The 27,235-nt window shown below is 36.0% G+C and overlaps 1 protein-coding gene across 2 annotated transcripts in view; it reads left to right on the top strand.

Annotated features, from left to right (window-relative positions):
* eEF1beta (elongation factor 1-beta) overlaps positions 1-27,235 on the top strand; it is a 150,902-nt gene that overhangs the window by 8,304 nt on the left and 115,363 nt on the right. The window contains exon 2 of one of the 2 annotated variants that reach the window (XM_090402289.1): positions 2,260-2,401. The exons of the other annotated variant lie outside the window; for it this stretch is intronic. Within the exon in view, the coding sequence (XP_090258415.1) occupies positions 2,382-2,401 (20 nt within the window). The 5' untranslated portion in view covers positions 2,260-2,381. The remainder of the gene's footprint in view (positions 1-2,259; positions 2,402-27,235) is intronic. 2 annotated transcript variants of the gene reach the window in all.

Below are 27,235 nucleotides of genomic sequence, written 5' to 3'. Positions count from 1 at the left end.
TAATATTGTGTGGCATTTGTGTATATATTACATTAGTTTTTTTTTGTAATCCCTGGCGATGTCTCAGTGACTGAGACAAAATGTAAATTCTGTTTTAATCCTTTCTGAGTGCTGTATACAATCCATTTAGCCTCCAACATGAACTTTTAAATATCAACTTGGACAGTTCCATGGAGGGTGGAATTGAAAGGCCAGGAATTGTGAAGGAATATTTGTTAGCAGCAATAGTAAGCTGTATTCCATGAGTGAAGAAGCGGACACAATTTAGTGTATAGTGGATGACAAACAATATCAAATAGGAACTGCAGGTGAAAAAAGATTATTGAAGAGATATAAGGATAGGAGTGGATAGCTGTGAGCAATAGGTTGAAGAGTGGTTTCTTTTCATGGAGGATTGTGGAACCGTGGAATGCATTGCCTGATAGAGTGGTTGGAGTAGGAACGGTCAGTGAGTTCAAAGAGTGGTATGATAGACTTTGTGTTTAATTGGAAGGACCTTTCAAGATGAGTCTCTTGACTCCATGGAAGCCTGAGTAATAATAACAATAATAATATTACTGGTTTAAATTTCTTATCATCTGCTATAAGGATATTAGTTTTCAATAGTGATTTGAAATTGAAAAAACAAAATTGATAATTTTATCAGTGTAGAATTGCATTTAAGGACTTACTTATTTGGGGTTGCTTAAAGATAAAAGGTTGTTAATTGGGTCAGGTTCTGACCTATTTCCCAACCTGATGCCCCCTCCCCCCATTATTTGATTTATATTTACCTAGATATTTAATTCACCGTATTTCAGTTTTGTAAAAGGCGTATTCAAGTTTTTTTTGGAAAAAGCATTTAAGGTGCTAGTAGCTGTTCAAAATCCTACAGTTATATGGTGCACATGGGGCATTTATATAGCCTATATGTAGGATGTTAATCGACTATTAGAATCAAGAGATACATGATTATTTGATGGAAAATCAAAGGTAAACAAGAGTACTATCATCATCATATGTATATCACATTATAAAGAAAAAGTATGCGAAATCTAATATCAAAATTTATAATGTTCACTCCAGCAATTTCATCTACTTTCCTTTGGATATTTTTATCATCAAGACATTGTTAAACCTTTGAGACAAGGCTTAACAATTAAAATTTTTCTCCATCAGAGAAAAACTTTTTTTTTTTGGCCACTCCTTAAATTAATATTGTATGGCTAGGACTCCTTCAAAAAATAATTGCTGCAACAAGACAGTATGGCTGTGTTTGTTTAGAAATAGTGAGATGAAATGGTTTCACTGATTGAGTTTATTTCCCCCAAAATCAATGGAATAAGTGAAACACCTTGTTGAATGAAGATGATATCCCAATAGGAATGGAAATAGAAGGATATTCACGAAGATAGAAAGGACAAGAAGGGAGGAAGTGCTGCTGATGTTAGCAGGGGAATTATATCCACATAAGATGGGCATAAAAGAGGGAAATAGTGGCACTGGTATGTTGCTATAGGCAGGGAATGGGGAGGGTGTTGATGAAGAAATGCATAAGCAACTTGGATTGGTGAACTAAGGAAGGGTAATTATTATGGGCAATTTTAATTATTGCAGTATAGGTTGGAATGAAAAGAGAGCATTTGGAAAGTCACACGTCTTTCCTCAGGCAGTCTATTCTTCGCTGTTTACCATAAGCCTACACACACTGGCCAATATATACATGCAAACTCATCACCGCCCTTCAGTCATCGACACCCTCAAAAACAGAGCTATAACAATTTGCTCTAATGAGCAAGCTCTTAAACAAGAATTAAAAGTTATTAAAATACATTTATGAATAATGGATATAACAGAAATACTATTAATAAAATTCTTCACTTCATCAAAAAGTAATATAGATTACAGTAAAACCATAACACTCCATTACATTAAAGGGTTATCAGAAAAAAATCAATAGAATCTTACATCATTATAATCTTAATGCCATTTTTAAACTGCCTTTAATATTGAAAAACATATTCAATACCTCTTAGGATCCTCTTCCCCCATTGGCACAACCTGGAGTTTATTGCATCTATTGCACCCATAAATTATTCACTTAGTTGCCAGCAAACACTAACTTTAGGATTCTAAGTAATTTTTCAGTTTTTATTTGCCACTATCCATACCAGTTGTCTGTTTATTTATTTATCTATTATTTTCTGTATGAAATTAAATTAACAGATAATAATAACAGGACTTTAGCTTTGATGTAGCGAGTTTTTTTTTTTTTTTTAGCACCAGAGGTCAGGCAAATAGTTTTAACGGTTGATCATAACTTTAGCATGCCATGTAGATTGTAGTGCAGCTTGTTTCTTTGTTTATATACATATACTTCAGAAGATGACCTTAACCCTCTCATGCATGAATTTCCGAAATGGTGAGTAAAAAAATATTTTAAGTATTTTTAGGATATCAGAAAATACTAAATTTTATTTTAATTTTTTTCATACATTCAATCCAATTTTCAGTCATGTCCACTTCCACTGTAGTGGACTATATGCATTTAGGCTTGCAGACATTCATTTTTCCCGAATGGAAGCTGGCAAAGTAGTCCAGTCACAGTGGTTCGTTACACTTTATGCAAATGTACTTCGTTTTCCTTTTGCAGTGTGTATCGTGCCATCTATTTTCATTCTTGATATCTGTCAGCTTTGGCCAATGATTACCTTCATGGAATCTTACTTCCGGTGGAGCTTTGGTGACTGTACGTCTTTTCAGACTAGGAGGGGGTTGAGCTCGGTCATCCTCTTTTGGCTCCTGTCTGGTCATGTGTGCTGACATTTATTAGTGCTCTTGCAATTGAAGTCTTGAAACTCAGAAGAGGTAAATTGCTTCCAGCTCTCCTGTGTAAAGACTAGGAGTTCGCAACTGCAACATCGATGAAATGAAAAAACACTCTGAGGTACGATCGCTTATTGCGATGCCGGTGTGGATAGAGTGCTATGCACTGATCCATCGGGTGTGCATTCCCCATATGAGTGGTTATAGTGTGTTACAGCAAATGGGCTGGTTATATTGATTTTCTTTTTTTTCCTTCTTGCTCCACCATTCAGCTAGGTCTTGGGGATGATGTCCGGCATATCTTGATGCAATATGGATACAAGAATTATCTATCCACTGCATAATTGTTACATTGTTCTCATTTGTAACTGATATGAATGAGCCATGGCTTTCTGTTTTTAATTCTTTCTCCGTTGGTAGTTGTGATTGAGCCCCTCTGATCTCTTGGCCCCGACAGGTTCCAGTACCATAAATGCCATGATTTTTGAGTTCTTCAAGCATGGGAATGCTTGTAAATAAATTATTGAAGAACACCTGGTGGCCTTTATGACGAATATCATCACAGAGACGAAGAACAACATTGGAACACACACCAAATTCACTAATATTCTCTCTTCCACCACTCACTCCTTGGTACACTTCAAACCGATAAACATAACCAGAGCTACCAGCACGAACTCACACTTGGAGTCCCCACGGTTTAGGCTTCTTTGGCACATATTGCTTTATCGTACTTCGACCTTTGAACGGGATTATCTATTCATCAATTGACTGATGTTTTTCCGGGTCAACTGCTCTCAAAAATGAATTTTGTAAGTGATCAAGTATGGGTCTGATCTTGAAAAGTCTGTCTGTGTTGTTGGGGTCTAGGGCTGTGTTGTCAGTGAAATGCAGAAATCTCATAATCAATTCACTGGCATTGCATTTGTGATCAGATTCATCCTCAGTCCATCATCTGACAACCAATATGAACTAATTCTGGGGTATTTGATGTACGACATCACCAAATTCGTTCCCAGAAAAGTTTTTAACTCTTCTACTGTAAAACACAAATTCTCTTTCCCATTCTGTATAGCATACAAATTTGTTTCATACACAATGTGTTCTAAAAGTTCTTTGGACACCAATGAAAGAAAGTAGTCGATAGGACTATTCCCTTGAACATTCAGTGTATTTTTGGTGCTGAAAGGTGGAATAGATTCTGCAAAAGAATTTTCTGTATTGGTCCATCTGTACTTTGTCTTTTTTGTTTTCTTCCGAGCACATGGTGCTACCGTACGAGGCACAATAGGAGGATTATCAACCAGTTCATTCACACTCTAATTAATTTCCTCCTCTGAGCTGGAGCTTGTTTCTGCAATGATAACATTCCGTGGTCTTGAAATATTGAAATGAAAGATAACGTAGAAGTGGACATTGTAATTTCATTGTTATTATTATTATTATCAGAATGTGTATGATATACCTTACACAATGTCCACTTCTACATTATCTTTCATTAGCAAAAGTCATTTCTATAAAATTCAACTGCATTTGGTCCAGTGAGCAGCACTAGGGTGTAAACACTTGGCTTGGTCTTTTATTACCCAACATGCATGCAGTCCACTACAGTGGACAGGTATATATTGTATGATGTCAACGTAATTCTAAAGCTTCAATGAAAAAAATTACAAAAATAATCTTGTGGAAATTGCACTGCCATGTGCACCTGCTATCTTCAAGTCTGCCATTTATTGAAAGTTTATTTTTCACTTGGTTAGACTATAATAAATTTAGTTTAATCCCTTATCCAAGTGTGAGCAAACAAAATTTGCACCTGAAAGTATCTTCAGGACTGGGGATAAGGTGGTACAACACTGGGCAACTCGTTGCAAAGGTGGAGCAAGCTAACATCACTCCTATCTCAGTATCTCCCATAATGCAAAACACATCTCCTTGCGGATATGTATAATGTTATGCATAATGGAACGGGCCACTATCCAGACTAGTTTCGACCTTTATTGAGGTCTCTTCAGTGGGTGCCTCAGAGACCTCAATAAAGGTCGAAACTAGTCTGGGTAGTGGCCCTTCCCTATGCCTAACATTATACATATCTGCAAGGAGATGTGTTTTGCATTATGGGAGATACTGAGATAGGAGTGATGTTAGCTTACTCCACCTTTGCTACGAGTTGCCCAGTGTTGTACCACCTTATCCCCCGTCCTGAAGATACTTTCAGGTGCAAACTTTGTTTGCTCACACTTGGATAAAGGATTAAACTAAATTTATCAAGTCTGCCATCTTGGCTACACAGTACAAATTAAAAGCAATTTACGACTGTGGAAGTCACATTCTTAGCCACTGGGTAACACCACTATGCAGAGGAAATCCACTAGAGTAGACTGCATGCATCAGAGGTTACAAAACATGTCTCATGGAGCTGTGAAGTAAACCAATAGTAGCTGTCCACCACAGTTGACATGATGCATGAGAGGGTTAATGTGAAGGTCAAACTTCGAGCATATGTTTTGGTTTATATTAAACTAAAGTTTTACTCTAGCATGGTAGTTGTATCCATAATTTTCATAATGTATTCTGATCACCATGTAAACATCAAAGAAAGAATTATGGTAAGATGATGTTAATGAATGAAAATGGTAGAATGGTAACTGCTGCAGAAGACATTGTTGAAGTATTCAGTGATCAGTTTATAAAGTTGTTTCATGCTGATCAGGGTGGAATCATGATGAAATTAAGTGTAGAGGACATAGGAAAGAATGGGTTAATTGTGAGTGAGCAGATTTAACAATATGACAGCAAAGATTGGCAAAACATTATATATGCGGGGTGAGGGTACCCTGAGATCCCAAGTTCTAGGTGGATTGATGCTTTCAGTAATGGTAATGCCTTAGAAGATTGTTAAACTTAACATTTTGTTAGGTTTCAAAATAAACTGTTTATGTTTCTGCAGCATATGTCCAATGTTGTAATAAAGAGTATGATAATAAATCTTGCTATGTAAAGAAAGCTAAATATGTCAACTGTTAGGGAGATCATCTAGCTTTCTCTCATTCATGTCAGAAGTAGAAAGATGAAAAACAAATTTAAAAAAAATTAAAACAGAACAAAATATACAGGATGCAAAAAAGAAGTTAGTTACTACCACCACACCTGTCCTGAGGTTTTATGCTGAGAAGGGGGGTAGCTAAAGAAATGTTAACAGCAACTCAAACTGGTATGTCTATTCCAGCATACCTGAAATTTATGATCATTAGTGTTTTGCTGTTGAGTGCATCAATCACATGACATGGTCTCCAGAAACAATCCCAAATTCCCATTCGATGAGAATCCACTTGTCAAAAATTCATGGTGGTGATATCACTTCAAGATAAACCATCAGACATCCCCCCCCTCTCTCTCTCCACCCCAAAAAACAATAGGTATTTCAAAATCCACTGAAAGTGAATTAAACTTATCATCTAATCCTGACACATCAACATCAGATGTTTTTATTTAATTTTTTTTTAGAGGAATAGATGGAAACTAGCCATCCATACTTCCTGAAATAAATCAGTTGATAATATAAACCTAATAAAGGTAAACACTTAATCTTCCTGAAATCAGACAAGTTTACAAAGCCAAAACTATAGGAAAATTTTTATAGTGGAACTATGGGTTTTGCCAGAATATTGATATTAATTTTTGCTGCAGAAACATAAGACTTCCTTTTTCTGTCTGCAGGAATCATATTCCATCACATCCAGCTTAAGGCTTCTCTGGAAGCATTGGCAATTCATTTATTTGCAGGATTTCTTATTATAGTATGTTTGATTCATTTACAACTGGGTTATTAGATGAATGAAATGGAGTTTGATAACTCATACTTCTTATGAGTGACTTTCATGGACACAACACTGTGGATTAGTGCCAACACAGATGAATGAGGTCATATCATTGAGGTCATATCATTGAGATTATAAGATCTACAATAATAATAATCCCTTTTGAATAATAGACTCAGTACCTTCTTCTATATTCCTACTCACTCATATTCTGTTGTAGATCTTATAATCTGCTCCCTTGCCACTGCTCACAATGCATGTCGAAAGGAACACATATGGAAGCAATCATTTTTCTGTTCCTTGCACAATATCTTTGCAGGAACAATGGCACCATTTTGGCTACACAGATCTCCCTGTGGAAAATGGACCATGCTGACTGGAATAATGCCTTTTACCATTTTGACAAATTGAATCCTGATATAGTCAGTGAAGCAATAAAGTATGTAAGAAGTTGTATTGCCTTGTCCAGGCAACAACAGCCTCAATTCCAAAAACATCTCGATTCCCACCATCCAAAGCCTTGGTGGAACCCTGAGTGTCAATCAGCCAAAAATAACAAGACAGAGCATTTGGTATATTTTGTTGATTCCCTATCGCCTCAAACAATAGCTTTTATACGAGCTCAGGCCAAACCACATTATTATTATTATTATTACATGACACATCCATGGAATCCAGAGGCTCATCACAGTATGGCACTCTGTCACATGTGGCAAAGTCAGCGGTCTTGGATCCATTTTACCTCATCGATTACTCAAACAACCAGTGCAAAAATTTTATGGGATAAAATCTGGAAAATGAAAAGGTAGATACAGACCCCCACTGTTTGGCTACTTAAATTAGGAGCAGCCTCCTAAACAAACAGCTGGGCCACAATCAGCTGTTTGTTTAGGAGGAACTAAAAGAGTATTAGGCTTAATGGGATGAAACAGCACTAAGAAAGGATTAAAAATGTATTTCGTGCTTCCAATATTTCATCTCAGTCACTGAGACATCGTCAGGGATTACAGTGAGCATTGTAATACACACACACACACCACTCACACAATGGCAACACAAAACTAAGTGAAACTCGTGAATGAAAGACTAGAGTCCTAATCAGGTGGTGATGCCTAGGATCCTGAAGTATTAGTGTTTCCCATATTTTGGGAAGTTTTATCTATCATTTAAATTAGGTTAGTTTAAGAAAGCAGCAGCAGATTCCAAAAATAGTCTTTCTCGTCTAAATTTACTGCGATGAGTATGGTGGTCTTTTCCGGTTGATTCTATGAACTGTATCTAAAGCATGATCCACAAGGCCTGATCGACCATAATATTTCTTTCAATTCTTCCAAGGGAATGTTCACTGATCTTCCTGTCTGTCCATAGTAGGCCAACTTGCAGGAACAAGGCATTTTATATACTCCAGTCACAGAAAGAGGAGGGAGATGATCTTTAATGGAACATATGAAGGGTAGCAAACTTTCAGTATGGCTTGAAAACTGTGCACAGAGATATTTCTTTAAGATTCTGTTTTTTTTTTTTTTTTTTTTTTAAATAAATGCTTTGGACATGTGGAATGATGTATCATTGCTAAAATCTCTGAAGAGAAGGTTGAGGATTGGGATAAAATTAGTTATTATTATTATTTATTTATTTAATACTATGGAAACTATAGCTGTTCAGCTTGCCCTTGTGCATAAAAAAGAGAACTGCTAACAAAATTTAACACCAACTAAAAACAGCTTTTTTTTTAACTCCAGTGTAGTAGGTCCTGGTGACATCAATATAAAATGATATAAAACTCTTGCAAAAACTCTTCTTCTTTACAGAAGAAGAGTTTTTGGATTCTTGGCAAAAGTCGCTTGTCATTGCTGTCCCAAAACCAACAAAGGATCTAACACAAGCAAACAATTATTGATCTGTTGCTATGTTAGAGAAAATGGTTGATGCCAGACTGCTGGTATTTAGAAAGAAACTGTCTTTTTAATACACAATGTGGCTTTTATAGATATTAGAGTTTGGACCATTTGGTTTATTTAGAAACTTGTATAAGAGATGCATTCCTAAAGCACAAGAACATCTGGTTTTAGTTTTCTTTTGACATTGAAAAAGCTTATGACACAGCCTGGAGATATGGCATAATTGAAAGACCTCTGTAACCTAGCTCTCAGGGACACCTTCCTGTATTTATTAAAAACTTTCTGTTCAGGTGAACTTTCCAAGTCAGAGTGGGAAATACACTATCTCAGCCATGTCATCAAGAAAAGGTGTTCTCCAAGGCTCTATCTAATGTGTGACACTTTTTGCTATCAAAGTTAACTCAATCACTGAACAGCTACTTCCTTCCCACCATAGACAATGCTCTATATGTTGATGTCTTTGCAATTTACATAACGTGCAAGTTATTGAAAGACAACTTCAGAAAGCAATTGATCATGTTTCTCTGTGCTCTTAGTAATAGGTTCAGGTTTTCAACAGGAAAATGTCTATTTTCTTTTGAAAATACACTTCTTGCCCAGATCCTGAATTTGTCCGGATGGGACAAACTGTTTTCCCAGTAGCAACAGAAGCCAAGTTCGAGTATCCTGGTCTCTTTTATTTATGTTGGGAGGCTCAATATCGTATACGTCCTTTTGGTAGGGCGTTAGATATTGTGGAAGCCACTGGTATGAATGTTGACATCATTACCTGCACCAATCATAACAGCATTCCTCCATGGCAGGTTTTCACTCCCTCCTGTAACCTCTTACTTTATCAGCTACAAAAGTCATACACCATCATCTGTCTACTTTCAATTGTTTAATGCACATAGAGCAGTCCGCTTCTGATTTCTTGCGTATTTATAACGATGGTATAAGATCAGAGATGCTGTTCTGCTGTGTTTTCTAATTTTACTGTCACAAACCTGATCACACTAGATTTCAGTAATTGCAATCTGAATGGTGTGCAACTCTTCTGTATAAATACAGCAGAGTTGCATACCATTTAGCTTGCACTTGTGCATATAAAAGAGAACTGCTGTCAAAAGTTTAATTTATACAGATTCTCTGAGTTCTTTACAGGTTAACTGCTCTCCTGTGTATAATCTACATTCAGTGCTTTGTGAGATGTTTCAAATGTTATACACAATGAATGCATAACAGCATTCACAGCCCTTATTCATAACATTCATAATAGCCCTTAACCTCCTTACCAGCTCTGTGGATGAAATACAGAGACCAAATTGTACTTCTTATCCATATTATTCAATAGGTGTTACAGAATCGTATCTAGATTTAGCTGGACATTTGTAGATGTCATGGCCAGTTGGTGTGTTAATTTTGATGTTTGGTGGTGCTGAATTCCCAGCCACATTGGAATTAAGGGAAATGAGACTGCAGATGTTAGATCACCTCATACTTTTTTGACATACTATTTAACAGTACCATGTGCAGATACTTTATAAGATCAAAACTTTGTCCAGTGATGGTCATTATGGCAGAAATCACTGACCAACAGATAGCATGATGTTAAGCATTGGCAGTCTTGTCGATGTAGAAACAGGAAAGAAAGAAGTTGCTCTTGCTAGACTGCATTTGTCACACTCATCTTCAACTGATCCATCCCTTAGGCTGGTAGAGTCCCCTTATTAGGCATTGCGATGATTTAATGCAGTTGGCACATCACTTCTCTGCTGCATTCCATAATGCCCAATATTTTATGGCTGTAGATGTGTGTGAATTCATGGAGTCAGTTTCCTGTTTTGAGGGACAAAAAAAACAAGTTTGCAGGGAGGGAAAATGCCCTACCTCCATATTTGATTGTGACTAACTTGTTCTTCGATTGAAAAGATCTGATAAAGGGTCCTAATGTCATAGATGGGATTTGAACCTGGATGTTTCCAACCAAAGGGCTCATCTATATACCAGCTGAGCTACAGAGGCTCACACCCACAATCATCTTATACATTTTTATTTACTGAGGCCTGATGACCCGTTATGTGTGAAAAATGCCACATATCGTACCATTTTTCATATTCTGGTGGAGTGCCAGCACCTCACACAAAAGAGGAATGAAATTTTTGCTTATCTGGCTGAGCCTTATACACTCCGGCAGATGTTATCTGACTCAGGTGAATTGCATGACATTTTTGCAAAGAAGTAATTTATACAAACACATTTGGTTATGAATTCTATTTTGTGGATACTGCATTGCTTAACTTATTTTGTATATACACATTATTTACTAATTTATCCCTTTATGACTATTTATTAAACCTTGTGTATTTCTGTAACTTTTGCTATGGTGCAGTATTACCTTTGCTGCCCTTGCACCAGTAAAACTTAACCAACCATTATAGTATCCTGTACATCCTTTGGGAAAGGAGGGGGGGGGATACATGTCAGGAATTAGATGGTGATTTCTGTGGACTAAAAATTCAGATGAACAGTCAGTCATGGAATGACTGCAGTTAAAAATGATATGACCATATTACAATAGTTTACTCTTCAGTAGTTGCAATGTCAGCAAATCCAGGTGACCCAGTGGGCAGTACATTACGAATGTGACTGGAAGTAGTGTCAACATGCCACCATGTGGAAGAAAAGAAAAGATTGCATTGTCCATGCAGAAAAATAATATAAAAATAATTTTGCTACAAATTTCGAAAATAATGTATGCACGTTAAATTACTAATTGGAGTTTGCTTTTTGTGTCATTAGGAATTAGCATTTTTTTTTTTTTTTTTTTTTTTTGACAAATTTGTTGTGCATTAGTGTATTTTTTGAGGTTACCATCTTTGTGCTTAAATGGCTGAAATGTTTTACTTAGGGTCTATACATTTACTATTCAGGATACAGTTGTTTTCAATGTTTCTACCAGTCTGCAGTTTTCATTGTCTTTGTCTTTTTATTGCTGATTGTCATACCAAATATATTACAACAGTTATTCAGTTTAGTCAGGGAATCTTGCAGACTCGTACTGGATTTATTTAAAAGTGCAACATCATCTGCATAAAGTAAAGAGTTAGATCAGCATCATCAGATTTAATATCACTTTCCTTCATAATTTGATCCATATAGATAACTAATAACAGTGGAGATAACGTACACTCTTGTTGCATACATGATCATCCTTCACACCATCATCCTGTACTTTCTTCAATTCTAACTGACTTGAACCTTAAATAGAGACTATATATAGTTTGATATAATGTCTCATTTACCCCATATAACTGTAGAGTTTAGAAGAGCTTTCCTCTTGGCACCTTGTCATGTGCATTTTCCAGAACAACAAAACTTAAATACAAATCCTTATATTCCGATGATTTCTCAACTATTTGCCTTAAAGTGAAAATTAATCCTGACATAATAAATTTAGTTTAATCCTTTATCCAAGTGTGAGCAAACAAAGTTTGCACCTGAAAGTATCTTCAGGACTGGGGTAAGGTGATACAACACCAGGGCAACTGGCTTCTTCAGGACGATAATGGTTACATTAACATTAAATACCACAACACAAGAATTCAATAATGACCTTAAAATCAGTTAAAAAATTTTTTAAAAAGACAAGAGACATACGAGCATAATTAATCATTGTTAGTAGATCGCATTTTATAGTTTTTTGCGTAATTCAGTTCTGCTAAACATAGTGAATTTATTAAGCATTTCCAAATGTAAAAAGAACCACTATTCCGATGATTTCTCAACTATTTGCCTTAAAGTGAAAATTAATCCTGACATAATAAATTTAGTTTAATCCTTTATCCAAGTGTGAGCAAACAAAGTTTGCACCTGAAAGTATCTTCAGGACTGGGGTAAGGTGATACAACACCAGGGCAACTCGTTGCAAAGGTGGAGCAAGATACCAACGCTCCTGTCTCAGTATCTCCTATAATGCAAAACACATCTCCTTGCGGATATGTCTAATGTTATGCATTAAGGGAAGGGCCACTACCCAGACTAGTCAACCTTTATTGAGGTCTCTTCAGTGGGAGCCAGGCCCAAGCTGAGATACCAGGCAGAAGCATTCGCAGGTCATATACAGGGTGTTCGGGATAAATTTGACAGTTTCGTAAGGAAAAAGAAAATCTTCTTTGTATCTATTAAATTTAATGAATTGACAAAAAAAACATTACAGGCAGAGTTAATTACAATACTATCAACAAGATTTACTCAAAATAACCACCATTAGCATCGATCACAGCTTCAATTCTGCTTCGGAACCTCGAACAAGCTGATGCTACAGTCTCCCTGGGAAGGGCCGCAAAAACTGTTTTAATTTTATCCATTAACTGGGCTTTTGTATTACTGGAAGTGCGATTGGTGTCTTTTTCAACTGCGCCCCATACAAAATAATCCATGGGGTTAAGGTCTGGGGAGTTTGGAGGCCAAACATTTGGACTGGTGAAGTCGTAGAAATTTTCAGACAACCATTTTTGACTTTTCCCAGAGGTGTGGCAAGGGGCCGAATCCTGCTGCCATACATACGGCCTACCCTTGTTATCCAGGGCTTGACTACAGTTAGCAACTCCACGAACAAAGCCCAAATTCCAATGCCAGGGTTCTTCAACACCTGTTCCTGCAGATTTGCGAGGAATTCTGCTGTACGAACGCAATCAGATCGTCTGCTAGGGATCTTTCTTCTTGCTACATCCTCGTAGTCACCATTGCAAGTCTCTAGTTCATGCCTGATTGTTTTTACTGTATTCAGGGAGCATTGGGCAGCAGTCGTAATATCCTTATTTTGATGGCGGGCACGAATCATCATGATACAAGTTATTCTCTTCCATGATTCAGGTGGGTTCCAGCTATCCATCCTTTCTGACATCTTGTATATGAATGAAGAAGGGTCCAAACTTTTAAATGAAGAGAAGTGTGTGTTAATACATGTAACTTACGGAAAAATATAATTAATTATAAATATGTCAAATTTATCCCGAACACCCTGTAGGTCCTATAGGTAGAGATGACCTGCGAATGCTTCTGCCTGGTATCTCAGCTTGGGCCTGGCTCCCACTGAAGAGACCTCAATAAAGGTCGAAACTAGTCTGGGTAGTGGCCCTTCCCTTAATGCATAACATTAGACATATCCACAAGGAGATGTGTTTTGCATTATAGGAGATACTGAGACAGGAGTGTTGGTAGCTTGCTCCACCTTTGCAACGAGTTGCCCTGGTGTTGTATCACCTTACCCCAGTCCTGAAGATACTTTCAGGCGCAAACTTTGTTTGCTCACACTTGGATAAAGGATTAAACTAAATTTATTATACTCTGACCAAGTGAAAAATAAACTTTCTAATCCTGACAACTATTACTATTTGACTTTAATCCAGCTTGTTCTTTATCAAGCTTCCCTTCAACAAATTTTCTTAGCTGCTTCTCAAGTATACTTACATAAATCTTACAGGAACACTCAGCAGGGAAGTACTCTGTAATTCTCACATTCAGTTTTATTTCTGTTTGTATAGATTGGCACTATTAAAGCTCTGCTCCAATCATCTGCAATTGTCTTTCAAAGTAATTACTCCAGACATCTAGGATAGCTTTATCTTCAGTTTTCCTCTCAACTTTATCATCTCTGATTCCTTTTACAATACTTCTATTTCTAAGCTTTTTTTAAATAGCCTCCAGAATATTTTGCTGCCTTCCCGGTATTTATTTTCTTTGCTCTTACTAAAGTCTTCCCATGACTTTTTGACTTTAGCTAGTTTTACACAGTGTTGTGCTTTCTTACATTTTTCTCTGTATTCTCTAAGAGCACAAGTTGGCATACTTGCCAGCTTGTGCTCTTAGAGAATACAGGAACTTTTGATATGTTTTCTGCTTTTCCTTGAACAACCTCACTACATGCTCTTGGCTGAATCAGTCAATGTTTACTTCAGGGTTTACCACTGAATATCCAAGGTTTGCTTCTTGTTTTCAAAATTTAATGTTTTATTCAATGATGTTTGTGTATCTAAGTCTACAGCTCACCTTTGAAAGCTGCTCATCTTTGATTAGTTTTAAAACTTGCTTATACACTCTTTTCACAAATGTATAAGAAAGTTTTAAAACGAATCAAAGGTGAGCAGCTTTCATAGAGGGTATAGTGGTTTACCCCCATCCTAAAAGAATAAGTGCAATTTTCACAAAGAAGTGTACTAACGATGCTTCATTTTAATTTATATCACCTGCCTTTTCTAATGACTTGAAAAAATTTCTCAACATTTTTCTTCGTAGAATAGAGCCTAATGTTGGATTATATGCACAGACAATTCTCAATGCCTAGTTCCTCATTTTTGCTTTCCCACATCACTTCGCTTGACACTGCCTGTCATTCAAGAAATTATCATTGTTGTTAATGTTGATTACAATGGCCACTCCTTTCTATCTCTGATCATTGTTGCCCGAATTTACATCTTATAATTATTATTTAGAAAAATCTTATCTGATTTTATCATTTCAGTAACACCATAATAAATTTAGTTTAATCCTTTATCCAAGTGTAAGCAAACAAAGTTTGTGCCTGGAGTATCTTCAGGACTGAGGCAACTCATAGTGAAGGTGGACCAAGCTCTCATCACTCCTTGTCTCAGTATCTCCCATAATGCAAAGCACATATCCTTGCAAACATGTATAATACTATGAATTAAGGGAAGGGCCACTACCCAGACCAGTTTCGACCTTTATTGAGGTCTCCTCAGTGAGAGCCAGACCCAGAAGTGGTGATACTAAGGCAGAAGCAATGGAGAGGTCATATTTACTTATATGAGTTGTCAAAAGGTGTACCACCTTATTATTAACTTACTCTGGATTTAGAGAAAGATGTTGGAAATTTATTTTCCACTTGGTTAGACTATAATAAATTTAGTTTAATCGTTTATCCAAGTGTAAGCAAACAAAGTTTGGGCCTGAAGTATCTTCAGGACTGAGGCAACTCGTAGTAAAGGCCCTTCCCTTAATGCATAGCATTATACAACTCCACAGGGAGATGTGCTTTGCATTATGGCAGATACTGAGACAAGGAGTGATGAGAGCTAGGTCCACCTTTACTACGAGTTGCCTCAGTCCTGAAGATACTTCAGGTGCAAACTTTTTTTGCTTACACTTGGATAAAGGATTTAAACTAAATTTATTATAGTCTAACATATTAAAAGAAAGACAAATACTAAATAATATCCTAAAAAGTTATAAAAATATATATGTGAAAATAATCAAATACAAATAAGATTAAATCACGAGCTATCATATACGAGAGAGATAAACCAAGGAGTCCGACAGGGATGTCCCCTCAGCAACTTTAATATTTACCTAAATGAAATAATATTAAAATGGAATAAAAATTTACATCGAGGTATTAAACTTTCTCCTACTGTGAACTTAAACACCCTCCTTTTTGCCGACAACCGAATAACAAATTACAAATTCTGAAGATAACTTAGAAAGCTATTTTAGATCTAAATGAGATGGCCAAAGATTATGGTATGATAATATCAACAGAAAAATCAAAAACTATGGCCTTTAAAGGACAAGATCCAGTAAGAACTAAAATAATAATATATAACAAGCTCTTAGAACAGGTGAATTTGTTTAACTACCTAGAATGTATAATCACATATGAAAAAGATATAAACCTAAAAATTGCAAACTATTTAAAAATAACAGGTGTAATTAACTATATTTAAACCAAACCTAGTTCAAAAACAAACCAGACTAAAAGTATACAACACATTAGCTCTACTATTGTATGGAAGCGAAATCTGGACAATAACACAAAAAGACAAATGAAGATTAATAACAGCAGAAATGAAATTTATGGGAAAAACTGCAAAGTATCCTCTATTTCAGGGTTTCCCAAACTGTGTTACGTGAGTTCTCGTGGAATTTGTCATTTTAGTATTCTAAGCATTTTTCATGAATGAATATTTTATAGTGGAAATATTCTGAGGAGAATAATATTCGTGAATATGTCTAAAAGCTCAGACACAGAAAGCCTAATAACATCTGTGTATCGTTAATTTTCACACATCGAAACCTTTCGACATTTGGAAAACTGAATACCACTTTTTATGACTGGTCATAAAAGTTGCTTGCAAGTGGATTATAACAATGGGCGTCGTATCTTCTGTTCTCAAAACTGAAGGAAATGACATCTGTGTAGCAAATGTTAGTGACAAATCAGCAAGGAAGTATAAAGAAAATTTTTCCACTAAAATTGAAGATCAAGGTAGTCTGTATCCGATTCTCAAATCTAGTAATACTGAATACTTTCTTTGCATGTTCCTATTGTAGGGTGAAAGTTTTGAAACCGTAGTGCCCTGATTTTTTTAAAAGTAATAGGCCTGCAGATTTAAATTTTAATATGAATAAGAGATAAACTTTGTTTAATTTTGGTATTAAGAAATCTCTTATTGAAGGTGTTTGTGACGCAATAGATAGTGAATCATCCGCCTCCAGCCTACAAAGTGATCTCCAGGATGTACAAAAGGAGGGGAAAACTACCAGCACACAGGAGAAAAAGTCAAAGTCTGCATTCACTCGTAAGTAATTACAATAATATTATACATTTTTGGTTATCAGAATGGGATATGTCAATGAAAATCAGCACAAATTAATTTAATGATTTGTTTAATTAATAAAATCAACCAAATTAACAATTCATTTTTAATTAATACATTACAAAATAACCAAGGTGTTCTGTGAAAATTTCAGGATTTGTGCAGTTCCTTCGTTGGAAAATTTTGAGAAACTCTGCTGTATTTGATCACAAAAGAAATGAAGAAATTATGAAAAAATTAAACCAAGAATCAGTAATAGAAAAAATTAAAAAATATAAACATAAATGAATGGAACATGTTCAAAATGAAAATAGAAAGATTACCAAATCAACCTTCAAGTACAAGCCATTAGGAAAAAGAAAACAGGACGTCCTCTTAAAAGATTCAATGATGACTTCTAAGGCCGGAACAGGCCACGCTAGGCCTAAATCCTTGATATGCATGATGATTGTTAATTGACCTTGTTTACAAATCTTAGCAAAGCCATTGGAAAAGATGATTGGATAAAATCTATTTCTTGTCTTGGTAATGCTTCAGTAGAGCACAGTGAGTAAGTTCACTGAATAAGAGATTTGATAGTTCTCGGTTTTTAGAATGGATGGTGGTTTGACTGAGAGCATGGATATAAAGTGTAGTATGGATTTTCTCTTGAAAGAAACTGAAGACTCTCTACTGGCTTACAAAGCATAAGCGATTATATTGGAGAATGAACACTACTGATCTATGTGAAAATATCTCAGGCAGTGAACCCTGCATACTGTTAAGATATTTGTACCACATGTGTACCATACTGAGGGTCTAGAATGGATATTACATATCAGTCACTGTTCAAACTATTCCTTAAAGGTATTTGTTAGGTTAGGAGAAAGAGGTTGAAAGTTTATTTTTCACTTGGTTAGACTATAATAAATTAATCCTTTATCCAAGTGTGAGCAAACAATTTGCTCCTGAAAATATCTTCAGGACTGTGGTAAGGTAGCTACACCAAGCAACTCGCAGCAAAGGTGGACCAAGCTAACATCATTCCTATCTCAGTATCTCCCATAATGCAAAACACATCTCCTTCTGGATATGTATAATAAAATGCATTAAGGGAAGGGCCACCCAGACTAGTTTCGACCTTTATTGAGGTCTCTTCAGTGGGAGCCAGAACCAGAGGTGGAGATACCATCCTTATAAGGACTGGCTTAAAGGGGCAAAGCAAGAATGCTTTTCATCTTCCCTGTTATCTGTAGAGGACAGTGTAGGGATAAGGTGTTATTGAGCTATTAAAGCTGTGATCATGGCAGGATGGTAACAGCAATAGCCGAGCCTCAGTTAGAACTTCATTGGCTACAGCATTGCCATCCATTACCTTCCCAGGGTTTCATCCATCTCCTATATTTACCAGATGCCTCTTCCTGGTGGAGATACCAGGCAGAAGCAAAGGCAGGTCATCTTTACCTATAGAGTTGCCAAATGGTGTGCCACCTTTTTATTAAATTATTCTGGATTTAGAGAAAGATGTTGAAAGTTTATTTTACACTTGGTTAGACTATAATAAATTTAGTTTAATCCTTTATCCAAGTGTGAGCAAACAAAGTTTGTGCCTGAAAATATCTTCAGGACTGAGGTAAGGTAATACAACACCAGGCAACTCGCAGCAAAGGTGGACCAAGCTAACATCACTCCTATCTCAGTATCTCTCATAATGCAGAACACATCTCCTTGCGGATATGTATAATGTTATGCATTAAGGGAAGGGCCACTACCCGGACTCCCACTGAAGAGACCTCAATAAAGGTCGAAACTCGCGTGGGTAGTGGGCCTTCCCTTAATACATAACATTATACACATCCGCAAGTAGATGTGTTTTGCATTATGGGAGATACTGAGATAGGAGTGATGTTAGCTTGGTTCACCTTTGCTGCGAGTTGCCTGGTGTTGTACTACCTTACTGCAGTCCTGAAGATATTTTCAGGCACAAACTTTGTTTGCTCACACTTGGATAAAGGATTAAACTAAATTTATTATAGTAGAAAGAGGATTACCTATCTGTGGTAAAATTACCTCACTTTCCAGTAAAAATTTTTACTGGAAAGTGAAGTAGCCAGAGTGAATGACATGATTGAAGTGATGAAGAATAACTGTCGGAAAATTTCATTTGATGGGATGTTTGTGGTGGGAGGAATACAACATTGACTAGGGCATTTGGATAAGACAAAGCTCTGAGGTTTTTTTTTTTTTTTTAACCTGTGAAGGATATTAATTTAGTGAGAAGCTTTGTGACTCTATAGGCTAACTTATATAGTAGATGACAAATTGTAACTGGGCATCTGCTTTACGGATTTTGGAGATATTTGAGCAAGGAGAGTGGACATAATAGGTTTTGAGCTCCTTTGGTTTCTTCAACTGGCAATGGTATCAATGTGTTTGTTCAATATCCATTTAAATGATTAGAATTTGGATCACAGGAAAAGTGGTGGAGTTGGTCATTTAGCATTCAAGTAAGGTTTTTGTCTTGTACATTTAAAATTTGAATTTCTCTTGAAGGACAGCAGTGTTTTAAGTTTTGGAGAAGATAGGGTGATGGAGATTTAGACTTATAGAGAACTTATTCTGCTTTAAAATGATGTTTAGCTGTCTCCGTAAGAGTATTATGTAAACATTGATTGCAAGAAGAAAAAAAATTAAAACTATTTTAAGTGTAATGCCAAAATCAGGATAAAGCATTTATCTACTCTATGGTGAGAGACTGTTTAGAAAAATTAAATATTTTGTCAGGTCTCGAACTGGAAAAAAAAAAAAAATGGTGGAAGACGGTGAACTAGAAGATTGAGTACCTCATACAGTGTTTAAAAATCCTCTTGGTAGCCTTCAAAGATAGATGCTCTATAAAATTAAACAACTCTGTATATAATATCTGGAGTTATTAGCTGACTAGATATTTTTGTTACTAAATGTTAGGGATTTCTGGAAAGTTGATGTAAAAGTAAAGGTTTGCTATCTTGGAAGTGAATGTGATAGACTTTGAGAGACAACCCTAGTTAATGACAACTGCATCATTGTGTATTAAAGTTGGGTGATGAAAAGTATATCACAAATGTAAAACATTTTCATAGAATACAATTAATAGGTTCAGTAAATCAGTAACTCAATTGTACAGGATGTTGAGAATCTGCTACCCATGATTCTGTAGGTTTAACATTTAAGAAATGGCTGTAGATATTCCATGAGAAATGGGTTGTCTGGCAATCGAACTGCATTCTTCCAAAGAGCATAAAGAATGTTTTAGATGCACCACTCCAAATGCAAGAAAATTATTCCAAGGTTGGGCAGGTTTTTGGGATTCATAGAGAGGGGAAGATAAAGAATGTTTCAAAAAGGCTTAGATGTTGACTATGTCTATATCCTCAAGAAGACTCAAAATAGAAGAAAACCATGGATTAATGAAAGTATATTAAATGTGTTCAGAATTTTTTTAAAAATGAGGAACAAGAAATATTAATGGTCCACAGAACTTTTTCAATCAAAGAGGTATGATGACAAAATAATTCTTGAAACTGAAGAAATTAAGAAAAGGCAAGTTGAATACATTTCAGATCTTTATAGAGATGAGAGATGTAATACCAAAGTTCAACAATCTTAATCTTCCAATACTAAAGAAATAAATATTAAGAACTGTAGAGCAAATGAATATAGGTACCTGATCAGGTGACATTCCTACCGAAATGCAAAATCCCTATAAGAAAATAGAAGAGCTAAGAAAGGTGTTTAACCATATACATTGTCTTTGATTTATGATCAGTAGTATGGTCAACCTGTTAACACACATTCACTGAATACCACCTCACATCTGCAATTCGTGGACAAGGGTGGTATTGCTTATTATTATTATACAAGAACCTTCACGGAGACCGAAGACTCATCATGGGATACCCAATCAATCAATCATACCTCTCCTTGAGGTATGATTAACAGACAAAGCACTCACAACTAACTGGCAACCCATTCCACTCATTCACAACTCCAAGCAAAAAATCTAGTCCTCACAACCCTACTAGTCACATCTTTAGTCTTATTCAACTTCGAGGAATGACCCCTTGTTCTGGTTCCTCTAGCCAAGTGCTGAAATATTTCCCCTCCGTCTATTCTATAAAATCCTTTAAGCAGCTTAAATGTCTCTATCGTATGAAGAGCTTATGAAGAGCTCAGGAGACAGCTTGCAAGGGTAGCATGGAATGAGCAGTTAGCTGGAAAAGAGATCAATGCAGTTTGGGGGATTTTCAAAAAATATTTAGTAGATGCAATGTCTAAATGTATACCATGGGTGAGAAGGTTAAATAAGGTAGGTGTGAGATCGATGAATAAAGAGATTAAGCATGCAATACAGAGAAAAGGGGCATTGTGGAGGCAGCATAAGAGAAGTGGAAGTAACCAATTTCATGAGGTCTACAAAGACCAGTGGTGAGAGTAGCTAAAGAGAGGTATGAACAGCAGTTAGCTAATGAAGCTAAAAAGAATCCTAGGGAGTTCTTTCGATATGTAGCCAGCAAAAGAAAGAATGATTATGGAAGGATGACATTGATTGGAGGAAATGGTATAAAGACAGCTGTTGCAGAATGTGTGGTGGAGATACTTAATGAGCAGTTCATAAAGATCTTTCAATCTTGTGAATGTGACTTCATGGAGAGATCAAGAGCAGTTGATGATGGGGAGGAGAGACTGACTGTAAGTGAGCAAGAGGTGTTTGGGGAGTTGAGTAAACTAGATGTAAATAAGGCTGTGGGACTTGATAATATATCACCGCGTATTCTGAAAGAATGTGCCAGAGAGTTGACACCTGCCTTGACATATTTTTTTAATACGAGTCTTGCACTCGGTCAAGTCCCTAAAGAGTGGAAGGAGGGCAAGATTGTGCCACTTCATAAAGGAGGTGATCGAACTCAAGCATCAAACTATAGGCCTATCTGTGTGTCAAGTGTTGTGGTTAAGTTGTTGGAGAAGCTTGTGAGAACTAGGATCCAGAGTTGGGTTGACAACAATGGTATAATCTTTGATGAACAGCATGGATTTGCTAAAGGGAGGTCGTGTTTTAGTAATCTACTTACTTATTACAATAAAGTGACTGCTTCCTTGGACAGAGGAGAAGGATACACAGTAATATACTTGGATTTCGCAAAAGCTTTTGATAGAGTACTTCATGATAAGTTGACAGTCAAACTAGAGCATATGGGGTTGGATATTAGATTAGTGCATTGGATTGGAGACTGGCTATCTGATAGGTATCAACAAGTTGTGTATGGGGGTGCAATATCCAGGAAAAGGAAAGTCACTAGTGGAGTGCCTCAGGGATCTGTTTTAGGGCCATTACTATTTAACTTGTATATTAATGATATTGGCGAAGATTTGGATGGAGATATTCAGTTGTTTGCAGATGATGCAAAGTTGGGAAGAACCATAAATAGTAGTGAAGATGTTGTGGCCTTGCAAGAAGACTTGAATAAATTGAGTGATTGGGCAAGCAAATGGGGATGTGAGTTCAATGTTGCAAAATGTAAGGTTTTAAAATTTGGAAAACAAAGATGGGATGCAGAATTTATGCTTGGTGAGAATATATTGTTGGAAGTAGAGGAAATAAGAGATCTTGGGGTGATAGTTGATAAGGATCTAAAATTTAGGGGACACATCGCCAAAATTGTGAAGACAACACAAAGACTTCTGGGAATGATGCGGAGGACACTGACGTGTAGAAGTAGGGAGATTCTTGTTCCATTGTATAAGGCTTTGATTAGGCCACACATGGACTATTGTGCCCAGATTTGGTCACCTGGTTTTCAGAAGGATGAAGAGATGTTGGAAAGGGTCCAAAGGCGACTGACTAAGATAGTTTCTGACCTCTGGAATGTCGAGTATGAGGAAAGATTGAAAAGATGTAATTTGCAGAGTCTAGTGGAGAGAAGGAAGAGGGGAGATATGATAGACCTACAAGTTGGTAAGGGGTTGTTATAGGATCAATAGTGGAGAAGTTCTACAGAGAATAGTGGGAGATCAGGGGAGAACCAGAGGTCATCCCTGGAAACTGTATAAAGGGGGTGTGAGTATGGGAGTGAGAGGCAGGTTTTTTTCGTGCAGAGTTGTGAGTGATTGGAATGCCTTGCCTGAGAGTGTGGTGTCTGTAAGGAGTTTGAATGTGTTTAAGATGCGGTATGATGAGATGTGTGTGAGATAAAAGGAACCTCCTAGATGAGTCTTTGACTCCATGAGATCTTGTTTAATAATAATAATAATAATATATCTCCTCTTTTTCTCCTATCAACTAACTTCTGCAATCCACACACCCTCAATCTAATCTCATAGTGGCATTCTACAGGCCACTCACCACTGAATCCTCTCCACCAAGAAACCCATAGGACCAGACTTGAGCACAATAATCCAGATGTGGGTGTATCAAGGCCTTATAAAGAGGAAGAACAGCTTCCTTATCTCTACTTGTTAATGTGTTCTTCAATAGCCAAGTAAACTTATGGGCTACTTTAGCAACCTTAGCAATAAGTTCTCTAAACTTTAACTCTGTCTACCACCACCACCCCAAAATCTCTAGCTTCATTTATTTCCTTTAGTATAATGCCATCAATGTGATATATGGCTTGTAATCTGTTTATCCCAAAATGCATAACTTTAAATTTCTCCACTGATACCCATTATCTTTTGCCCATACTGACAGCCTGCAAGCTCTCCATATTGCCTTGATTAGCTATTCTTCTTCAAGTGTCGTCCACTGGAAGGAGGTTGGCAACCATGTCATGGAATTTTTTTCTTTCTTTTGCTGCTCTGGAACATTTATAGTAATTCAAACCAGTCCAGTCCTTAATGTCTTCAAATTACGATCTCCTGGATCTATCTCTCCCTCTTTTTCCATCCAGTTTCCCTTCTAATATTAATTTCTGAATGCTTTCTTGTCTAGTTAAATGTCTAAAATATTTAAGTTTTCATTCTTTAATTACTTTCATTAATGTTCTTTTCGTTTTTGCTTTCTTTAAAACATTTTTGTTTTTTATTTTCTCTGTTCCATGGTATTTTCAACATTCTGATGGTTCACATTTCAAAAGAAGCTTTTGAAATGTGAACTTTTCAAAAGCAGAGCTCTGCTTTATTTAGAGTCCAAGTTTCACTGTTGTAGAGAAGGCTTGACCAGATATAGCATTTCATTAATCTTTTTCTTGTGTCTATATTAATGTCTCTGGATGTTAGAACAGTTTTCATATCAATAAAGGCTTTACTTGTTATCTCTATTCTTTTTATTTCTTTAAGGGAATTTCCTCTGTCTAAATATTTGTCCCAAATATATAAAAGACTGAACCTGTTCAATTTTCTTTTTGTTAACAGTTGTGTTTAGTTTTTTATTTCATTTAGTTGGTTGTTTTGATATAATCATGCATTTTGTTTTCTTTAGGTTGATAATTAATCCCATGTCTAAGCTCCTGTTGTAAATTTCTGTGACCAGGTTTTAAAGATCATCTTCAGATTCAGCTATAAGGACTGTGTCATCTGCATACCTGAAGTTGTTGAAGTTCCTACCCCCACACCAATTTTTTTTTTACACCCTTCAGTTCTGATATTTTTTAAAAACTTGCTCACTATATACAGTATATTGTACAGTAAGGGTGATAACATACATCCTTGTCTTATTCCTTTTTTGATTTCAAAGTTGTCAGAATATGCATTTTTATATCTTATTGAGGCCATTTGATTCCAGTGCGTATTTGTAATTATGTAGATCTTTTTCTTTTAACCTGTTATTCTGTAGGATATGTATTTCTTGTGATCTGTTGAATCAAATGCATTGGTGTAATCAATAAAACAAAGATATATGCTTTACTGGTTATCAAGGCTTCACATAAAGTTTTCAAATTGAAAATTTCTTCTTTTGTACCTTTTGTCTTTTTGAAAACCTGATTGAGTGTCATCTATTTCTACTGACAAAGTGCTTTTTATTCTTTCTAGGATTATTCTCAGTAGTAATTTTTTAACATGGCTTGTTAAACTTATTAGTCTATATTAAAGTCACTTTTGGAAATCGTGACAAAGATGGATTTCCTTAGATCATCGGGGATGTATCCTGTATCATAGATGTTATTAAAAATAACCTTTAAGTCATTAAGTGTGTTTTCATGTACTTTCTTTAACAATTTGATAGGGATCTGATCAGGGCCTGGTGTTTTACCTGTTTTCATTTGACTTATTTTAGTTTTCATATGAGTGTATTTTATTTCTTCATATGTAATTGGTTCGCCATCCATATTTTGTATATCTAGTACGTCTGTGCAATCAGAGTCAAACAGTTCTTTTCCATATTCTTTCCATCTTTTTTATGATATCTTGTATCTCTAGTAACATATTTCCATTTTGATCTTTTATACAAGGATTATGGTTGAAATTTTTATTTTTATTTTTCAGAGCATGGATTGACTTAGGCATTTCTTTACTATTGTGTTTCTTGTCCAATTCCTCTATTTCTTTACATTTTCATTTAGCCACTTGTCTTTAGCCTTCCTGCATTCATTTTTTATAAATTTACTGAGTATTTTATACTCTTGTATACTTTTCTTATTTCGTTTTTCATTCATAAGTTCTAGTATTGATTCAGTCATCCAGGGTTTTTTCTTATTGTATTTCATTTTTGGAATAACCTCGTTTTGCTGTCTTATATATTGCATTTCTAAAATTTTTTGCACCTATTCTCAATTTCCTCTGTGTTACAAAATATATTGTCTTCTGTTTTATATCCCACATGATCTAATTTTGTCCTAATTTCTGAGTTAAACACCATTATGTTTTCAGGTATATTCAGAGCTGTCAAGTCTTTCAGTATGATTGTTTTTAGAAATGTTTTTTAGCTATTTTAACTATTACTCTGCCTAATTTCACATCATCAGCAAACAACTGAATATTTCCTTTCAGTACATAAATGATATAGGAAATAACCTTTCAGGTTATTTCCTATATCATTTATGTACAAATTAAACAGCGATGGCCCAGCACTGAGCCTTGCAGCACACCACTAGTCATCTGTTTTGCCTTGATTCTTCCCCTCCACAGACCACTTTCTGATATCTGTCCAGTAGCTATCTTCTTACCTACTTAACCAGTGTCATATCCATCCTCATTTGTTCTAATTTGCATAACAGTTCCATGTGCTTTCTGTCAAATGCCTTTGTAAAATCGTGTAGCCATTTCCTTTATCCAGCTCATCTGTTATGTTATGAGGTTGGTCTGAAAAGTTCTCAGCCTTCACCATAGATGGCAACACTATCACCAAGATTTTTTTTTTTCTAAGTTGGTACATCTGCCATAAGCAGTGAAACTGCAAGTCATTCTACCAAGTAGTTTGTTTTATACAGCTGTCTGAAGCAAAAGTGTTCTCTGTATCCCTTGAAATGGATAAAATTGACTGTCGTGCAGTTATAAAATTCTTTGTAAAAAGGTTTAACGCCAAAAGAAATTCTTCGAAGTTCATAAAAGTTTATGGGCACTCTTCTCCTTTATTTTTGACAGTTAAGAAATGGGCTGCCGAATTTAGCCTTGAAGATAATTCACGTGAAGGACGTCCAAAAAGTGTAATGACACCAGAAATCATTGATCAAGTACGCAATATGGTATTGGATGACCGGCGAGTCAAAGTGCGTGAAATTGCTGAGACTATATGCATTTCAAAAGAACGTGTTAGATGTATTTTGCATGAAGAATTTCAAATGAAAAAGCTTTGTGCAAGATGGGTGCTGTGCTCGCTCACAGCAGATCAAAAACGCACTCGCACGAAAATCTCTGAACAGTGCTTGGAGCGTTTTAACAAAGATTCACCATTACACACCAGAATCCAAACAACAGGCAAAATAGTAGACAGAAGCTGGTTGTTCATTGCCAAAGAAGACAAAGTTGGTTCCATCAGCAGGAAAGGTCATGGCATCGGTGTTTTGGGATGATCTTGAAAAGGGTAAAACAATAACCAGGAATATTATTCCGATCTTTTAACCAGACTAGACAAAAAAATTCCTGAGAAAAAATCCGGTTTGCAGAAGAAGAAAAAATCTTTCATCAGAACAATGCATCTCCCACAAAAGTGTTTTGG

The sequence above is a fragment of the Typopeltis vanoorti genome, chromosome 13, assembly GCF_054136105.1.
Source record: "Typopeltis vanoorti isolate ZY-2024b chromosome 13, IOZ_Tvanoo_1.0, whole genome shotgun sequence".
Classification (NCBI taxonomy): Eukaryota; Metazoa; Arthropoda; class Arachnida; order Uropygi; family Thelyphonidae; genus Typopeltis; species Typopeltis vanoorti.
Note: the sequence above shows the minus strand (reverse complement) of the source record. Positions and strands in the feature narration are given on the sequence as shown.